Source organism: Nothobranchius furzeri, chromosome 2 (genome assembly GCF_043380555.1).
Source record: "Nothobranchius furzeri strain GRZ-AD chromosome 2, NfurGRZ-RIMD1, whole genome shotgun sequence".
Classification (NCBI taxonomy): Eukaryota; Metazoa; Chordata; class Actinopteri; order Cyprinodontiformes; family Nothobranchiidae; genus Nothobranchius; species Nothobranchius furzeri.
This window is the reverse complement of record NC_091742.1, coordinates 68,099,998-68,116,958: the sequence shown is the minus strand read 5'-3', so window position 1 is coordinate 68,116,958 and position 16,961 is coordinate 68,099,998. Positions and strand designations below refer to the sequence as shown.

Sequence of the window (16,961 nt, the reverse complement as noted above, 5' to 3'; positions counted from 1 at the left end):
AAATTGCTGCTTGTTTGTATTTTTCAAACATTTCTTCAGATTGATTTTATTTTGAACATAAATAAAAAAAAGTCAAATATGAATCAAGACAAAGATCCCAAAAGGAGTAGGTAGAAGTACAGAACATTTTCTTAGTATCTCTTGTTTACTATTATTGTATAAGTACAAACAAGTATATATTTTTTCATATTTAGTACAAGTCAGATTACATAACCTGCTATAAAAACACTTCATAACTTACCGTGTTTTCCAGAGTATAAATCGCACCAGCCATAAAATGTATAATGAAGAAGAAAAAAACATATATAAGTTGTACTGGACTATAAGTCGCATTTTGGGGGAAATTTTCTTATTTTTCTTACAAAATCTGAGACCAAGCATTTCACACTGTAAGACAAGTACCAGTAACAATAACAGAATAAACAACCAGGGCGCGGCAGCGTGCCACGGTCTCCAGCAGGTGATGGCGGTGTTTCAAACCCTCCCAGTGCGGCAGAGGAGCTGAAACCTGGACCGGAGCCGGCCCGAAGCAGCGTGGTATATATAATTTGGTATGTAGGTCACTTTGGTATATAAGTCGCAGGACCAGCCAGACTATGAAAAAAAAGCGTGACTTATAGTCCAGAAAACACGGTAGTTCTGCTTAAAAAGTAGATTTCTTTTCAACTTCCATCATGATTACAACTCCTCCTCCACCCCTCTCAAACATTTTATTGTTTTAATGTTTGCAAACCTCTGCTTCATCTCCTTATTCATGCCATTCCATATACACACCCCACAAATAGGGAGCCTAAGTCACTTCTGCACCATGGGTCCCTAGAAGAATGAAAAAATGAATGCAAGTCAACGGGGCTAAAAACACTATTTTATAATCCGCTTTGCCTTACGCCCTGGATCACACGTATGTTGTACTGCGATTTAAATACAAACTATTGATGTGTTTTTCTACCATGCCAGTCACGTACTTTGAGATTTCTTAGCTTGTAAAAGTTCGTAAATAGCATGACTACAAGCTAGAAATCGACACGTGATGTTGCCACATAATCTCCTCTCCCCAAAGTAGCTGCTACTCTCCAAATGACCAGATTTATGGTCGTTCTTTCCTCCTGTAGGAAGTTTGCTGAACTTACAGACATTTTCCCTCAGTTTTCTCCGTGTCTGGTTCGATGACGTCACTTTCGTGAAGCGCATTTGTAGTTCTGGATTTTTTTTCACACAAAACCTAAAATATCGTTCCCCCGTTTGTAAATAAGCGCATTCTCGGTATCAAAATGCGTGTTCAGACATCATATGTTAAATCCATGGCACAAAACAAGCAGAATTAGAAAATAGCATTTTTAGCCCCGTTGACTTGCATTCATTTTTTCGTTCTTCCGGGTACCTGTGATGCGGAAGTGACTTAGGCTCCCTACTGATAAACACACACCTCCTGAAAATGTTGTCCACAGCTGTACACAAATTATAAAATCAAAGTGGGTGTTTCTACTTACTGTCAAAGTGAAAGCAAAGGAAAGTGAACTTAGTTTTATTTTTTTCCTTTTTAGTCATCATCTAAGGCGATTTTTGAAATTGATTTCTAAGGTTATTGACAATTAATTATTTTTTGGAGATAACTCTTTGAACAACCAGGCAAGGCTGACAAGCTATCAGCGACTCCTAGTGGAACCAATTATAAATCAATGTCATAATAAACAAGATAGATGTAGTGTCTAAAAATGCCACATTTACAGCAGTTTATGAAATATCATTGCCATTAACATGTATGGTCTTACAATGGTTAATAACACACCTAGCCCCACAGTGATTAGCCATTAGCTTTTTAGTACGGACAGGAGTAATCGTTGCTTCTATAAAGTGAGTATTATCAAATAATCATAGAAACTCCCTTATAAATGTGTGTAATATCATTTTATCTCAATGAAAAATGTTAAACCAATGTCAAAGTTGTTCTAACCCTTAAAAAGTATCAAAATTAATAATAATTGTTCTTTAAGTTAAAAACTTTTGCAGATTTAGAAAAAATGATTGTTGTGAATCATGTCATTTGAATAAAGTCAAATCATTAAAATATTAGTTTCATGAATAAATGCATAATTTGTGCTGTTTTTGTCAAAATGCAAAGTAATATTTTCTGCAGGTAGAATTGTTTTCCAATACATATTAACCAAAACTGGGCACAGCACTCTGCCTTGTGGGACTCCAGTCTATAAACATGTTCACAAATTTAAATTTCATGCTGTTTTTTTTCTTTAAAATCATGAAGTTTTTACCTCCCCAAAAACTTTTTTTCAATCCATGCACCTACCTTTCAACTCAAACAACTGTAACTCTGTCCTTTCACTGAAATACAGGAAAAGGTGCAATTGTAATGCCATGATGCATCTTCCCTTAAGGGTGTCCAAGTCTTTCACTCTGCAGCTGAAAATGTTTTGGAAAAAGTCCAACCTTTGGTGTCTTGCTGTGCTGTGAGTGGAGCTCCCTGCTGAGTGTCAGTGGCCCTGGACTATTTAGATTCTTCTTGGCTCAGTGAAAAGAAACTGAGAGCAAAGAACTCTGGGTTTTTTATTCAGTAAAATCTACCTCCCATGGTCGTGTACAGACAAATACATACTCCGTAGCCAAGGCTGGATGAACCATATGGGCAACTGGGCAATTGCCCAGGGCCCACGAACTCTAAGGGGCCCAGGGCAGCAAGGGCACGAGCAAAATACTGTATCTGTAATTTCCCGCTTTATGAGGACTATGGTGACCGTACGTCCGGTTTTCCCCGGACATGTCCACTTTTCACTCTCTGTCCGGGGCGTCCGGACTGGGGGTTCTTGTATTGATGAAAATGTCCGGCTTTTGCAGGAGCAGGGATCGAATTATGGGGGAGCTGGATATCCTACACACCCAGGGGAGCCGGAAACAAGTTTTCTACCTATATGACATCATTTATGGACTCTTTTGAGCAGAGAGCACAGAGAGCGGCACAGCGCGTTGTTGCGCAGCGCTCCAGGCTGCGGCTTCCAGCGCACGGTCCATTCTCAAAGTGGCGCAACCAAAACACTATAATTAACATACGATCATTCATGTCCACACATGCTCTCTATTTTCTGTCTTATTTGCGCCTGAAGCGCTCTGCTACTGTGGAGCTCATCACCTGTGCTGCGGTGATTTCACCTCACTGACGCAGCATTGAAACGCGCTCTCAGCTTTGCGGTCAGGAGATCCCTTTGATCTGCTCAAACCAAATGATGAGGTGAAAAAGTAAAAATCCAGGCAGCAGATTTTCTGGAGAATTAAGAGGAGATGCAGGAAGATGAGAGACAAACAGGACAGGAAAATAGTTAAATAAAAACAAGAAAACAAAACAAAAAGTAAAATGTAGGCTAAATGCCCCCCCCCCCCCCCCCCCCCCCAGAAGTGGGCTCCCCAGAAGCCTCTGTGTAATTCATACCCTCTCCAGTATTGTTAGTTATACAGTGTTTGTAAAGGCCCCTCAGACATTACTGACATGTTCTAATATTATCAGATGAAGAACTAAATGATCAGACATGCTGTCTCATCTGCTTCTTTTCTAAACTTGCTAAAAGTAACAAAACCATTTGAAAGCCACTATTTGTGGATTCTCTGAAAGTTTCCATGGAGTGTGTGACAACTTATTTTTTCATTGATCCTATCGTCTAATCTCACAGCTGAAACAAGCATCCTTAATAATCTGTGCACAGGAAGCTCACCAATGCTGTAGTAAAACAAAAGGTATAATAATTTATTATTAATAAAACCTTGTTGCAGCACTAAAGCAGAAAAATGAGATGTTGCAATAAATACGCTGAATATTTACATATGAATTGTTTTGGAGCCCTTTTATTGGCAGAATCTGATATTAGTTTAGTTCTTACAAAAAAATGGGTCCTAACGTGGTTTGTGCGGCGTTGCCATGGTGTGACGTCATAGGCACAGATCCCCTATCCTCTTGTTTGGAAATGGAAATATGATCACCCTATTAAACAAACTGTCCACCCGGGCTTTTGCGCTGCACAGAGACGCTTCGCTGCCTATGACGTTGAACGTCAGTTGAGAGTCAGTCTCATGCAGACTGACCAATGAAGAGAGGGGCTCAAGTTAAGACTCTCTCCTCATTGGTCAGTCCACACAAGGTGGGTCAAAGGTTACCCTGAGCGGGTTACGTGATGTCAGGCATTCAAGTATTGAGTATATTTACTGCATATTACAGTAATATATTTTGTATGTGACCATATTATGGTGATCCTTGAGTCGTGATGATGGGGCCCTTGAATATTGTTGCCCAGGGTACAACAAACTGTTAGTCTGGCCCTGTCCGTAGTGCACATACACAAACAGTAAGCTGCCATCTCACTGTCAGATATATATTGTGTTATGTTAAATACAGTCAAATGTTCAGTCTTTCAATGTGTAACCACTTGAGGGTAATCTGGATTAAAACCACAATATGCCGAACCTCCTTGGTTTACATTAGTTTGGATGACATTTATTTTGTGGAGGAGCTGTGCTGTGGTAGCAGGTGGAGACATGCCTTCACTGCACATACATCTTCAGCCGTGGGTGTGTGTGTGTGTGTGTGTGTGTGTGTGTGTGAGAGAGAGAGAGGGGCATCTCTGCCATCCCATTTGTGTATGTTAATGAGGCAGACGACGCCTTTAGCTTTGGGATCTTGAATTGGACACTGCCAAAAGTCTTTTACTTTCATTTTCTTTTTTAAATCCTTCACATTCTCCTTTTTGTAATCTCCTACGCCAGTTATGAACCACATTTAAGCCACATAGCTAACTTCCTGGGAAGCTAAAGATAATGCTTCAGGCTTGCACCTTTTTCCTCCCATAACGTTTTATGGCTCAGACTCTCGGCCTAACAGCAAAATTACCGTCCTGGACAACAATTAATGTCCACTCAGCCTTTTAGTTATTTAATTGAACCCATTTCAGTGACAAAATACCCCAGTTATGTTCAACTGTGCCAATAACTGAATCAGTTTATGTAACTTCTGTGTTTTAGGAAGTACGGCATATGAGTGGCAGTTAGCTGTACTCATATACGTGGGTGTTTGTTTGATTTCATGTGCTCACACCCGGCTGTGTCGTAGTTTTAAATGGCTTCTGGACTGTTGACTTCACTTCTTCATATTCCTCCTTTCATCCTTGCCAACTACAGCAAACAAGACCACATGGGCTCAATAGCCACAGTGTGTAGTGCCAGTCACTACAGGCAAACATCCAGTCAGTTCAGCCAAACAAAGCTTAGCAATGCTAATTGTTAGAGACACTGGCATTAGGAGGTCAGAAAATGCTGCCTGCTGCAGTCACTGCTTTTTTGTGTGTCTTCTCTCCGTGTGTCTAATTGTCTGCTTTCATAAAATGTCCCCAGATCGCTTGCGCCGTCTTTGCCGCCCTGCTCCACTTCTTTTTCCTGGCGGCGTTCACGTGGATGTTCCTCGAGGGCGTGCAGCTGTACATCATGTTGGTGGAGGTGTTTGAGAGCGAGCACTCCCGCCGACGTTACTTCTACATGGTGGGCTACGGAGTGCCTGCGCTGATTGTGGCCGTCTCAGCTGCTGTGGACTACCGTAGTTATGGAACGGATCGAATGTGAGTACATCTGTGCAGCACTTTTAGCCTAAAAAGACTGGGGGAGTTTAAAACGTCACATAATTTTGCTATTTAAGTGAGTTTGTGGTGAAAGGTTAGGGAAATTAATATCTTACTCCTTTTAGCTCTTTGACCAACCTCAGTTTAAAGAAAAAAATTAGTTCTGAACAGATTGACAGGCTAACAGCTAGTCTGCATGGGGCGAAGAATGTTTAGTAATCACATTGCTTTCTAGCTCTGCTGTAACTAGCCATTAGCTTATCAATCTGGTCAGAGCTAATCTCTATTTTTCCAAGCTGAGGTTGGTCAAAGAGCTAATAGGAAAGAAATATGTATTACACAACCTTTCCACAGAAAACTTCTTCAAATGATCTGACCTACACCTTTTTGCCGTTCTTCCTTTCTTACCTCACCCTACCATTAATCTCACTGCCCATAACTTATAACTCGGTTTCTCCGAGACAGGGGCGGGTCGCGTTGCTGTTTTCGTCTTCCTAATTTTAAGGCCGCTCCATACAACCGACACGGACTGCTCTATTTATGGGCCATTTTTCTTATAGGTCCATAGGACAATGGAGCGCTATGGCTAGGGTGGAAGAGCGGCGTCAAAACAACACAAACACGTCGCTACTTGCGTCAAATAAAACAAGCCCCGGAGTTTCGTTGCTTGTATTTTCATTAGTTCTACACGGATGTGAGAAAATGCCAGCAAGTGGCAGCGAGGCTTGGTCCGCTTCAGCACTCCGAACATTCCTCGCCGTCATCGGCGATAGCCACATTCAGGCCGAGCTAGGCGGATTGGGAAGGAATAAAAACGTTTTCAAAGAAGTTTGTCAGCGGATGGCAGCCGAAGCATTCGAAAGGAACAGTGTCGGGCTGAGCTGAAGAAATTAAAAGCACTGGTAAAACGCAACAGTACGCATTTACGTTTAACCTGCCAGCCAAGTGAGAGCCCAAACTGCAGTTGAAATAACAGAGCCATACCGCACCACACCGGCCAAAGATGACCCTCCCGGACCCGTCCCAAACCTCTGCAGTGGATCCGAGCCATCTGTAGCACAACACAGGTTGCCTACTCGTTAACGTTAACTACCCAATAGGAGGTGTAGCTCACACATTTCAGATTGTGGCAGTTTTTTGTAATAATTACCACAATTTGGTGTATTTATTATTTACTACAGTTATTTTTATCTTTTTGGTGATTTCTCAGCACGTTTTTTTCTCATTTAAAAGAAAAACACAGAATGATTGAGTTAGATTTTTCTTAGAGAAATGATTGAAAGTATCCAGAACCTGCTAAGAACTTGAAAACTTTACGCATTTGCTCTAAAGCCTTCATTATTCTAAGAGACAGCACTTCAATAGCCACCACTTAAAATCAGATTTTAATGAGGCTCGGTTCCTCAAGCTGTCTGCGTTCACTTCCTTACTGCTGGACTCAATCATGTTTACACGCGCAGACGGGGGAAAACAAATAAAGGTTGCAGCAGATAGCATTACTGGATACGTTTCAGTCCATCGTGTTTTCCTCCTAAATTACAGAAATGCAACAAAGAAGGTGAGGCGGGTTTGAACACAGACGCGGTTTGAAACATATCAAGAAAGCAAGAGATTAACAAAAAGACAGGAAGTGACAGACGCTGCGATTCTTTTTTTGAAGCTACAAACAGATGTAACACTTTCCCCAGCTCTTTTCTTCTGCAACACACTGCAGTCTATAAAGCAGAGGATCGCTCTTCATTCCTCTGTTAATCTCCGTCCCATCTGAAAATAATGAAGACCAGCATCAGCAGTTTGCTGGCGAGATGTTTATCATGTACTACACACACACACACACACACACACACACACACACACACACACACACACACACACACACACACACACACACACACACACACACACACACACACACACACACACACACACACAGAGGCTGCCACTAGTAAGACAGTGCATTTGTAGATTGGCAGCGCAATAGTTCTTGGTGATAGATGAGGTGATAGCTGCCACCGCCTGAGCCTTGGCATCATGTGAATAATTAAAGCCTGCCACTGGTGGAACAATTATATGCAGCCATTGAAGGATGAGGCACGGGATGGAGTGTGACACGTGGGGAATAGCAAAAGGTAGTGGTGGTGTTGGCTGAGGTGGCGCTGATGTAGTCCTGTCCCAAATTGATTCTTGGCGCTGTAGCCGTGTTATCATGAGAGGAGGTCACTTTGAGCAAAAATATCCAACGCGTTGCCTGCGACCTAGCTGCGGTAGATGGATGAAGCGAGGACTTGTTGAGTGACTCGCTGTGCAGCGTTCCGCGGAAGTTTCACGGTCAGCCCGCTTCAGGAGGCTTTTAGATTCTGGCTCCTTGAGCAAAGCGTTAACCCTCCTCTTGCCATGGTGGCTGCTCTACTGGTCAGCAAAACAAAGACACGGACCTGTGTTTCCTGTTTGGTTTAATGAAAGTCATACATCAGAGGAGCTGGAGCGTTTCGTAAGCTTCAGTTAGGAAGCTGCTGATCTAATAGTCGTTTCTGTCCCGCTGAGCGTGCAGAGTAATGGTGTTTCTGGTTAAAAGACCTCTGGTGGAGTTTTCTTGTGCATAACTAAGCCCACACTCAGCACCTTTCACCCCCCACCCCCGATCCAGATGTCCTGAAGCCCCAACAAACGCTGAACCCATCTCCTCTGCTATCAACGGATCAAGATTGTAGCAAAGTGATGTTTGATATTAGCTAAAAGAAACTGCAGAGTAAGAGTCTCACGGTTGATGGGAAGTTGCTGAACTGACATTGCTGGTATGGCAAACACATTTCTCACAAAATAGGGATCAAAGGTTCAAATTTTAAGAGGATCAACTCACATTTCAGAAATCTACCAGTCCGGTGGTTAACAGTGGATTCGTAGCTCTTAAAGACATCTTTGGAAGGATGGATGTTTGTTACACACCTGTGTAGAGATTTAAATGTGTTTTCCAGGTGTCCAGTTTTGGGGTTTCTTGTGGCTATTTGGAGAATAAAGAATACACAAATAGAACTATTGATGAATAGCATTTAAGGTGAACTTAAAAAATGTTATTGATCAAATTAAGAAAATAAAACCTCTCATGTGAACTCAGTTTGCTCTTTTTAAGGCTATACCCCTTGTGTTGAGGGGATGTAAAGCTGGCAGAAGGAAAGCAAAACAAACTGGCAGTATATGAAGAATGTCACAAAGCCTCACGTTATTATTTTCAAATTTTGTTTTAAAAAGACAATGAACTCACACTGACCCCCTGCATGAACATTAATCCACTTTAATTGCAGGGTTTCCTTATGTGATCGAACAGTCCATTAAATTATGCTTCGTTATTTTGTTTCTACTTGTGTTTTATGGTCATGTTTCAATGTTAAAAATATTTTACTCTAATCCTTCATAGAGCTAATGTTGGGGAATAGACTAAATTTATTTACAAACATATTCTGGTCTACCTGCCGACATATGTAACTGTTTAGTTTGAGCTGTAGAAGCTTTGTTACACGTTAAATGTTAACAATTAAAGTGAATATATCTGAAGGTGTTCCTCTTAAACACGCTGATGTTGACTGTAAGGATGAAAGGCTTTGCTGAAGTTAACATAGATGATAATATTCACTCTAGTGCACCCTGCTGAGTGAAGTTTTCGCTACACTCCGGTGGCTCCATTAAAGCACTTGTTTTTGACGAGTCTCATGTTTTTAGCTGAAGGGGAGAAATAAATCTAATGGGTTTGTCAACACATTGAGTACTGACCAAAATAATTGTGATAATTATTTCCCCCCCCCAAAAAATGAGCAGTTAGAAAACCAGAGATTTTTCTCAGTAAGAAACCTTTGTTAGACATACCAACATAGGATGAATAAATTATAATACCTAGGATCAATCCTATTGTTATTATCTGAAAGAGTAATTAGAGATAGAAGTGTGGTTTGATTATGTGTTACATTGGCTTACCATACCATACAATAATGGTTAGGTAATCCACCTTAATGTTTACCAGACCAAAATGGCTTCAGATGTTGTTGCACGCTGTGTTTTGAAGGTCACTTTTGTTATCTTCCAGCTGTAGTAGCAGCATGCCTTTTTTAATGGTGGTTGATCATTTAGCCTCACAATTTGGTTTTCAGACTTTTATATGACGAAGGTAAGGCAGGAATAGAAATGTCAAAGAGGTATTTTGCTGAGAAATATGTTTTTTTTAAATAAACAACTAACTGAATGCAAAAGTCTATGTATACAGTAACAAAACATAGACTACTAGCATATATACTAATACTTTATAAGGGCAGCGTGGATCTACTCAGATGCTGATTTGTTCGCTCAACACCAAAATGCTGAGCACAAGGTGCTAGCACGAGCAGGGCCTCGTGTTTAGACTGGCATACCTTTGCATTTTTTATTGCTCAGTGTCCACAGGAGCAAGACAGAAAGAAAGAAATAATAGTAGCATTCCAGGAGGGGAGATAAAACTAGCTGCGCTTTCTCCAGAAGCAAGACACCAGCATGACAAGAGTGGAGCAAAAGAGGTAAGAGGAGGCAGAAAGAAAATGACAGCCCGTAGCTCTTTCCGCCTACCGAGTCTTTAAATCTCGCTGTGATCTGAGAAGGAAGAAGGCAAGAGCGAACAATAGAACCTTGAGCATAATTTATAACAGCGACGTTGGGAACATGTGCTTTGATGAGCCGCCAGAAATCTGTGCATGCTCCTCGGCTTTTGTTTGTGGACTATTTTATGTGTCCATATGTTTTTTTTTTCTTGCGTTTCCTCCTCTCATCTATTGATACGGAGGCTGGGGTGGGGGGTTGTCTTGTTTTACGGATATAAAAGCAACATTTTTGTCATGTCACTTGTTTTAAAGCATTTTATCTTTTATTTCAATGAGACTGCTAGTTTTCAGAGTTTGGAAGTATAAGAAGAGACTGTGAACTGATTTTTTATGTGAATTAAGTGCCAATTTGTGGAAATAGCAGAGAAATTGTGCTTTAGTAAGAAAACTGCATTTGTAGTATTTTAGGTCTGTGTACTGATACTGTGTTGATTCCAATGCTTTAGGTGGGTGGGCACTTTAAATTTAAATTCACCGAGTCCTGGGATTTTGTTTATCTAGCATACGGTACCGGAAGTTTTTCTGGCTATTCATCAGTTGAGATGTCAAACATTACTGAGAAAAACCTGTCCATCTACATGTAACCAGCCCCCCTCCCCCAACTTTGATAAATACATTGTCTGGTTCTCTCACGTTTGTCTAAAATCCTCCACCAATAACACGGCTCGGGCCATAACCAACTACTGGACCATCCGGTTGTCGGTCTCACTGATCCGCCGCACTTCCTTGGGTCCTCCAATCACTACAGACTCACGTATTTAGCAGCAGAACACCACTGGTGTGAGAGGTTCTCCGCTCAATAATATCAGAGAAGAAGAAGCAGCTGGTTGATACCACTGCATCTTTAGGGCAAACTACCAAAGTCCCAAAAAGAAAATCACCATTTAATGTGATGGACAACAAAACAGCGACTGGTGTTCAGCACTACCTCGTTTCCTCTGGCAATACAGGTTTCCATATCAGGGGGCGTGGCCCACGGATGACAGCCAACAGGCGGGGTGAGAGTTATGTGTACCTGTTTTTGTTTTGCAGCTTTATTGACCCCCCCTATTCAGCATACCACACCCCTCCTGTTCTAACGGAAATACCGGCACTCATTCCTTTCCACTTCAAGCACTGGTCAATTCTGTAAAATATGCAAAGAAAATCATTATAAACATTATTTTATTAAATATTCAAATTGTCATTGTTAGAAATCTACTACTGCCAGGAAGGGGGATAACACTAATGTGGCGTTTTTTTAAATAAAATTGTTTAAAATATCAAATGATTGGATTCTTATTCTTTACAACTACCCAGTAGTTACAAAGCTGCGTTGATGTTTTTAACCGTAATTTCATTTGAAGTTAGTGTTAAAACACTTTGGTTTACTTTAAAACCACAAACGTGATTGCCACTTCACCGTTTTTACTCCATGTCAGCCTAAATGACAACACTGTGGTCTGAACTGTAATCTTCTAGCGGCCAGAAATGGAGGCGTCTTTCTGTTGCAGCGGCGGAGATTAAAAGTTTAATAATTCAACAACAGGTCATGAATCACTTTGTTTCTTTCTTCTTTCTCCAATCCCAAAGAGCACCGTCACCTCCCGCCACCTCCCCGTTTCCCCTAGTCCGTATTTAGCTTTTCTTCATCTGAGAGGAATTGACTTTCTGTACTGTTTTGGTATGAAGGATGAGGTCAGGAGAGCACTTTATTTCATTATTGACGTAATGATGGCGGTCCTCTGGAGTAATCACGGTTAACACGGACATGTAAGACACGTCAGTGGGTACTTAAAGCCTCTTTCTGTGTATGAGAGTGAGTGTGTGTCTATGTCGGTCAGGGTCAAGGGTCAGTCCAATTCCTCTGGAGTGATGCAATTAAAATTCACTGAAAACTAATTGAATCATTCATAAATTATAATCTGTGATTGGAATTTGGCTCTTTGACCCGAGGAGCTGAAACAGAAAAGAGCTGGTTTTGGGTCATCCTGTAAACCACTTCCTGTTTAGTTCTATTTCATTTAGAGCTGATTTGTTCTGTCAAGCAGCATCATGATCCAGAGCCTCTCTGACGGGCATAACGCTTTAAGCTACTTTATGTCATGAAGGGCCTATTTATGCACGTCACCCACACTTCCTTTTGATGTACACCGTCTGAGCAGATATATAAAGCTCTAACTTGGACACCCCTCCCCCTCTCTCTGTTCTCCAGCTCATACCCATCCCATACCCTGCTTCACATCTCCTTCACCTCTCACTGTTCCTCTTTCGTTGCAGTTGCTGGCTTCGCCTGGACACGTACTTCATTTGGAGTTTCATAGGACCCGCAACCTTGATAATTATGGTAAGCGTGCTCTCCCCTCCACCTCCACCCCCCTCCCACTCATTAACCCTACTTAGCCCACAGGTCGTTGCTTAAACTGTCCACAGAGAAGCCCCCTTTTCTGGTTCCTGTCTTCCCACTTGTCTCTGCCCTGTTGAGCACAAACGCCACCACGAGGCACCGGGACATCCGAGAAAAACGAACGACACGTGTGGAGGACACATCGTAGCTTGTCGGCACAAGCCGAGACAATTCTGATGAAGGGAGGGGGTGGTGTTTTTGGAGAAGCAGACAGGGTGAACTCTGCTCGGCATGCGGGGTTGGAGTAATCCATGCCACGATTATGATTGATTTTGTTCCCGACTCGTACTCCGCTACCTTTTCACAGTAACCCACAATCAGCTCTGGGAGCAAGGATGTCTCACACACACACACACACACGCACGCACGCACGCACGCACGCACACACACACACACACACACACGTTCTGTGCCTCTCACAACCATCTTTTGTTTTCGGTGAGAATACATATCGATCCTGATTTCATGGAAGACAGGAGTTCATCTGAAAAGAGAAGCATCTGTGAGTTTACCTGACACCTGTCACCATAGTGATCATTCTTAAGCATCAACACAGAAACACGAACATTGATGTTTACTGATATGTTTTTGCTTATAGAAGTCAAATAAGCTGAGTGCCATTTTATTTTTAAGCCAATTGCTTAACTTTAATTGGCAGTTAGTAATCAACACTTGGGCTCTTCAAACTGCATACAGGGCTTTGAAAAATATGTTTACTGCCTTCTTCAGGTTTTGGTTTTCTAGTCCACACATTTCAGTAACAAAGAACATATGAGTAAACATCAATCAAACGATCAATCAAACTTTATTTATTTAGCACTTAATCATACAATACATGCAACTCAACGTGCTTAACAAATCTAAAAGGCCCCGCATACCCACATTCCCTCCCATCCCCAGAATTTTAAAAACTGTCTGACAATAAAAACCCCTTCACAGCACTTTGGCACACATGCACACGCGCACCCCCCCCCCCCCCCCCAGGGAAAAAACACGATGGGCTGAGATAAGATGAGCCAAACCAGCTAAGGATAAGAAAATGCCATCAGGGGATCCACAGCAGCAGCCGAGACACCGACACAGGGCGCCCAGGGCAGGGAGAGCGGAGACCCCCACCTCCACCCAGGCACACCTGGAAAGCACCCAGGCCACCACAGCCGACCACCGCCCCCGGGGCAGAGGGCACCCACAGGGGAAACACTGGAAAATGTTAAATTAGGATTAAAATATAAAATAATGAGAGCTAAAATGAGAATTGTAATATAAAAAGTTATATAGATATTAAAATATTGTTGATCAGAAATCTATGTTTAAAAATAGCACATATAAAGAAAAAAATACATAAAATAAATAAATAAATAGATAAAAAAGACAAGATAAAAAGTGATAGTAATCAGTTAAAAGCTAAGCTAAAAAGATGGGTCTTGAGCCTGTTTCTAAAAACATGAACATTCTCTGCGGCCCAGAGGTCCCCTGGCAGCTCGTTCCAGAGGCGAGGACCGTAGTACTGGAAGGACGTCTCGTCATGAATATGAGTCCTGACTTTAGGGATGACAAAGAGAAGGCTTTCAGAGGAGCACAGAGACCGCGTGGGTTTATACGGTAAAAGCAGTTCTGAAAGATAACAAGGCCCAAGACCATTAAGACACTTAAAAATCGTTAAAGATGACACCCAGGTTCTTCACTTGTGAAGATGGATTAAGAGACAGTGATTGTAATTTTGGTAAAAGTTTCTCTCTCTGGGCCTCAGGACCGATAACTAAAACTTCAGTTTTGTCCTGGTTGAGCTGGAGAAAGTTTCCTGCCATCCAGGATTTGATGTCTAAAATGCAGTTTAAAAGTGCATCCATATAAATATGTCGTCCCATTAGATCTGATTTAAAATTAACATTAAAACATTAGCATTGAGCATCATAACAAAGAGAAACATGGTGGTGGTAGTGTAAAGCCCCATTCCCACCTGTACCGGGTCGGCCCGGGCCGGGTAGCCCCAGTCGGCCCCAGCCTGGCCCGGTTGATTCCACACATCCTTGCCTTAAGCCCATGTGGGCTGATTCTACCCACCAATCAGAGGCTTGCTCTAATGGAAGGTGTGAATTTGCTGTCAGCAGTGGGCGTGTTGGCCCTGGTCGGCCTGAAGCAGTACCCCTCGGGAAGAGGGCCGAGAATGAGCCTTGGTTGGCCCGGGAAAATTCCAGGCCACCCAGATATGTAAACAACCTACGCTACCCGGCCCGGGCCGACCCGGTACAGATGGGAATGGCCCACAATGGTCTGATGGGTCTGCTCTAGCAAAAAATCCTGAAGGACAATGTCTGACCTTTGACCTTAAACAGGCTCTTCATGCTCTAAAAAGGCTGTATTACCATTTTTTTTAATTGCAACCAATTACTTTTTCAAATAGGGCCTTGTAAGCATCATTTAACCTCCTAAGATCCTGTGTGACTTCTTAGACTAGATTATTTTATTCTCTTCAAATTAGACCTTTGTTCTTATTTAGAGACAGTTGAAATTGACTTTAAGTATTAGTCTTTTATTCAATTAAAATGAAAACATGAAAACTAGTATTGTTATTTTAGTCAACCTTGACAGTCAGTGTTGGTGAAAAAGCAGAACTAAGTACAAAAATGAAAAGTTTTGTCAAAATACCACAGGAGCAGTAGCTCCCTGTTGTTGAGTCTAAGTGTGAATATGATGAGACAAGTGACAGAGAGGCGCGCAAGCACATGTGTGCAGCTGTCTTGTACCAGCAGTCCCTGTGCACAGCCTCCGCAGAGGGTTTCACAGGATTTTGCGCTCTGTTTGGCAAAGTAGGAAACTGAGTGTGGCTGCAGCATTCCTGGAACTGAAATACATCAGCATCCTTCCTGTCCCTCTCTGGCTGTCTGACTCCCCTGCTGTGAATCTCTGTCCCTCCCATAGCTCAACGTGATCTTCTTGGGCATCGCGCTCTACAAGATGTTCCATCACACTGCCATCCTGAAACCAGACTCCGGTTGCCTGGACAACATCAAGTAAGAGCACTCAGATCACACAGATATCCATTAAAGTCGCCCAGAAATAGCGCACTGCTCTTGAGTCCTTGTTGCAGACTGAAAGAATGCTTTGCCTCAACCAAACACTCTTTGACAGCTGAATTGGATCAAGCGTGAGTCTGCATGAGCTGACATTTCTCCAAGCTTTCTTCACTTTTATGAACCTCAGCGTAAAGATCAGCTCCTGAACGCTACGCTGCGTGCAGGACCTTGTTTCCAAGAGGTGTGCTTCATCTCCCCTCCTTGATATTTCGAAGCGTCACTAAAAGCACTTAAGTTGTGAAAAGCCAGCCTCGTGGCACGGCGGTGTAAACCTGTGGGGTAAGCACCACTCATTATGCTTAAAGGTTACGTCAGTGCAGGTTCAAATCAAGCAGGTATTCTGTTGCATCTCCATCATTATCTAAATAAAGTGCTGTTGTCTGCTCAGGGAAAAGGCCAGGAGACAATCTGACAGACCTAACCTGGTGTTATCTTGGTGTCAACAAGCCGCTGATGAATATTCATGCTGTGTGTGTTTTCCACCAAGGCTGCTGTTGCGTTTAGATAACACAACGGCTTAAAGCATTCACTCACAACATTAGAAAAGGAAAGGTTATGACAAATTACATTCCTCACTTGATTACTTGAACTACAAGAGATCAGTTCTGACCGGACCGACAAGCTAACAGCTAGTCTGAAAGGGATAAGACCTAAACAAATTGCTGCCATCCTAAAACAACCCTAATCTGAAAGGGATTACGGTGCGTCTATCAAACAAACATTTGTAATGTAGCCAATTAAGCAATAAATTATAATTACAAAAAGTTTATGGGCATTTGTAGTGGAAGTTAGCAGCAGCTGTAGCACTTGTGCATTCTGAGGTACTTCCTGTAGAAGGTTCATAGTAATCGAGTAATGTAAAATGTACAGCTGTTAGGAGTTTACAAAAAGCATCTTATCAATATTCAAAATCCTTATAATTCTTGAAATTTAATATTGTATTTTTGAATGAAATACTGGAAACTGAAACTGCAAATGTTTGTAGCCTATTAATCTGTGTTTTTACAAGACAAGTAAATTAAATAATCTTCCTGGACATGCTGTTTATTTGCTGTTCACATGAAATACAGCATACATATAAAAAAAATCTTAAACTCAAATTTTAAGTGCTTGATTTAAATTTGGCAGACTTAAAGCTTTTTATGTACAGGAAGCAGTTGATTTAGACTAGTTGAGGGTGTTTGCGTATCGATCTACAACAGGTAAAGAATTAATTGTTCTTAACCTTCTACAGACTAAGAACTGTCCATTTAATGATTACAACTTT

At 41.8% G+C, this 16,961-nt stretch overlaps 1 protein-coding gene across 19 annotated transcripts in view; it reads left to right on the top strand.

Moving 5' to 3' along the window:
• The window catches only part of LOC107377409 (adhesion G protein-coupled receptor L3), a 410,636-nt gene that overhangs the window by 365,406 nt on the left and 28,269 nt on the right, over positions 1–16,961 (top strand). For all 19 annotated transcript variants that reach the window (XM_070547650.1, XM_070547654.1, XM_070547651.1 and 16 more), the window contains 3 exons: positions 5,389–5,609; positions 12,491–12,557; positions 15,540–15,631. In XM_070547650.1, the coding sequence (XP_070403751.1) occupies positions 5,389–5,609; positions 12,491–12,557; positions 15,540–15,631 (380 nt within the window). The remainder of the gene's footprint in view (positions 1–5,388; positions 5,610–12,490; positions 12,558–15,539; positions 15,632–16,961) is intronic.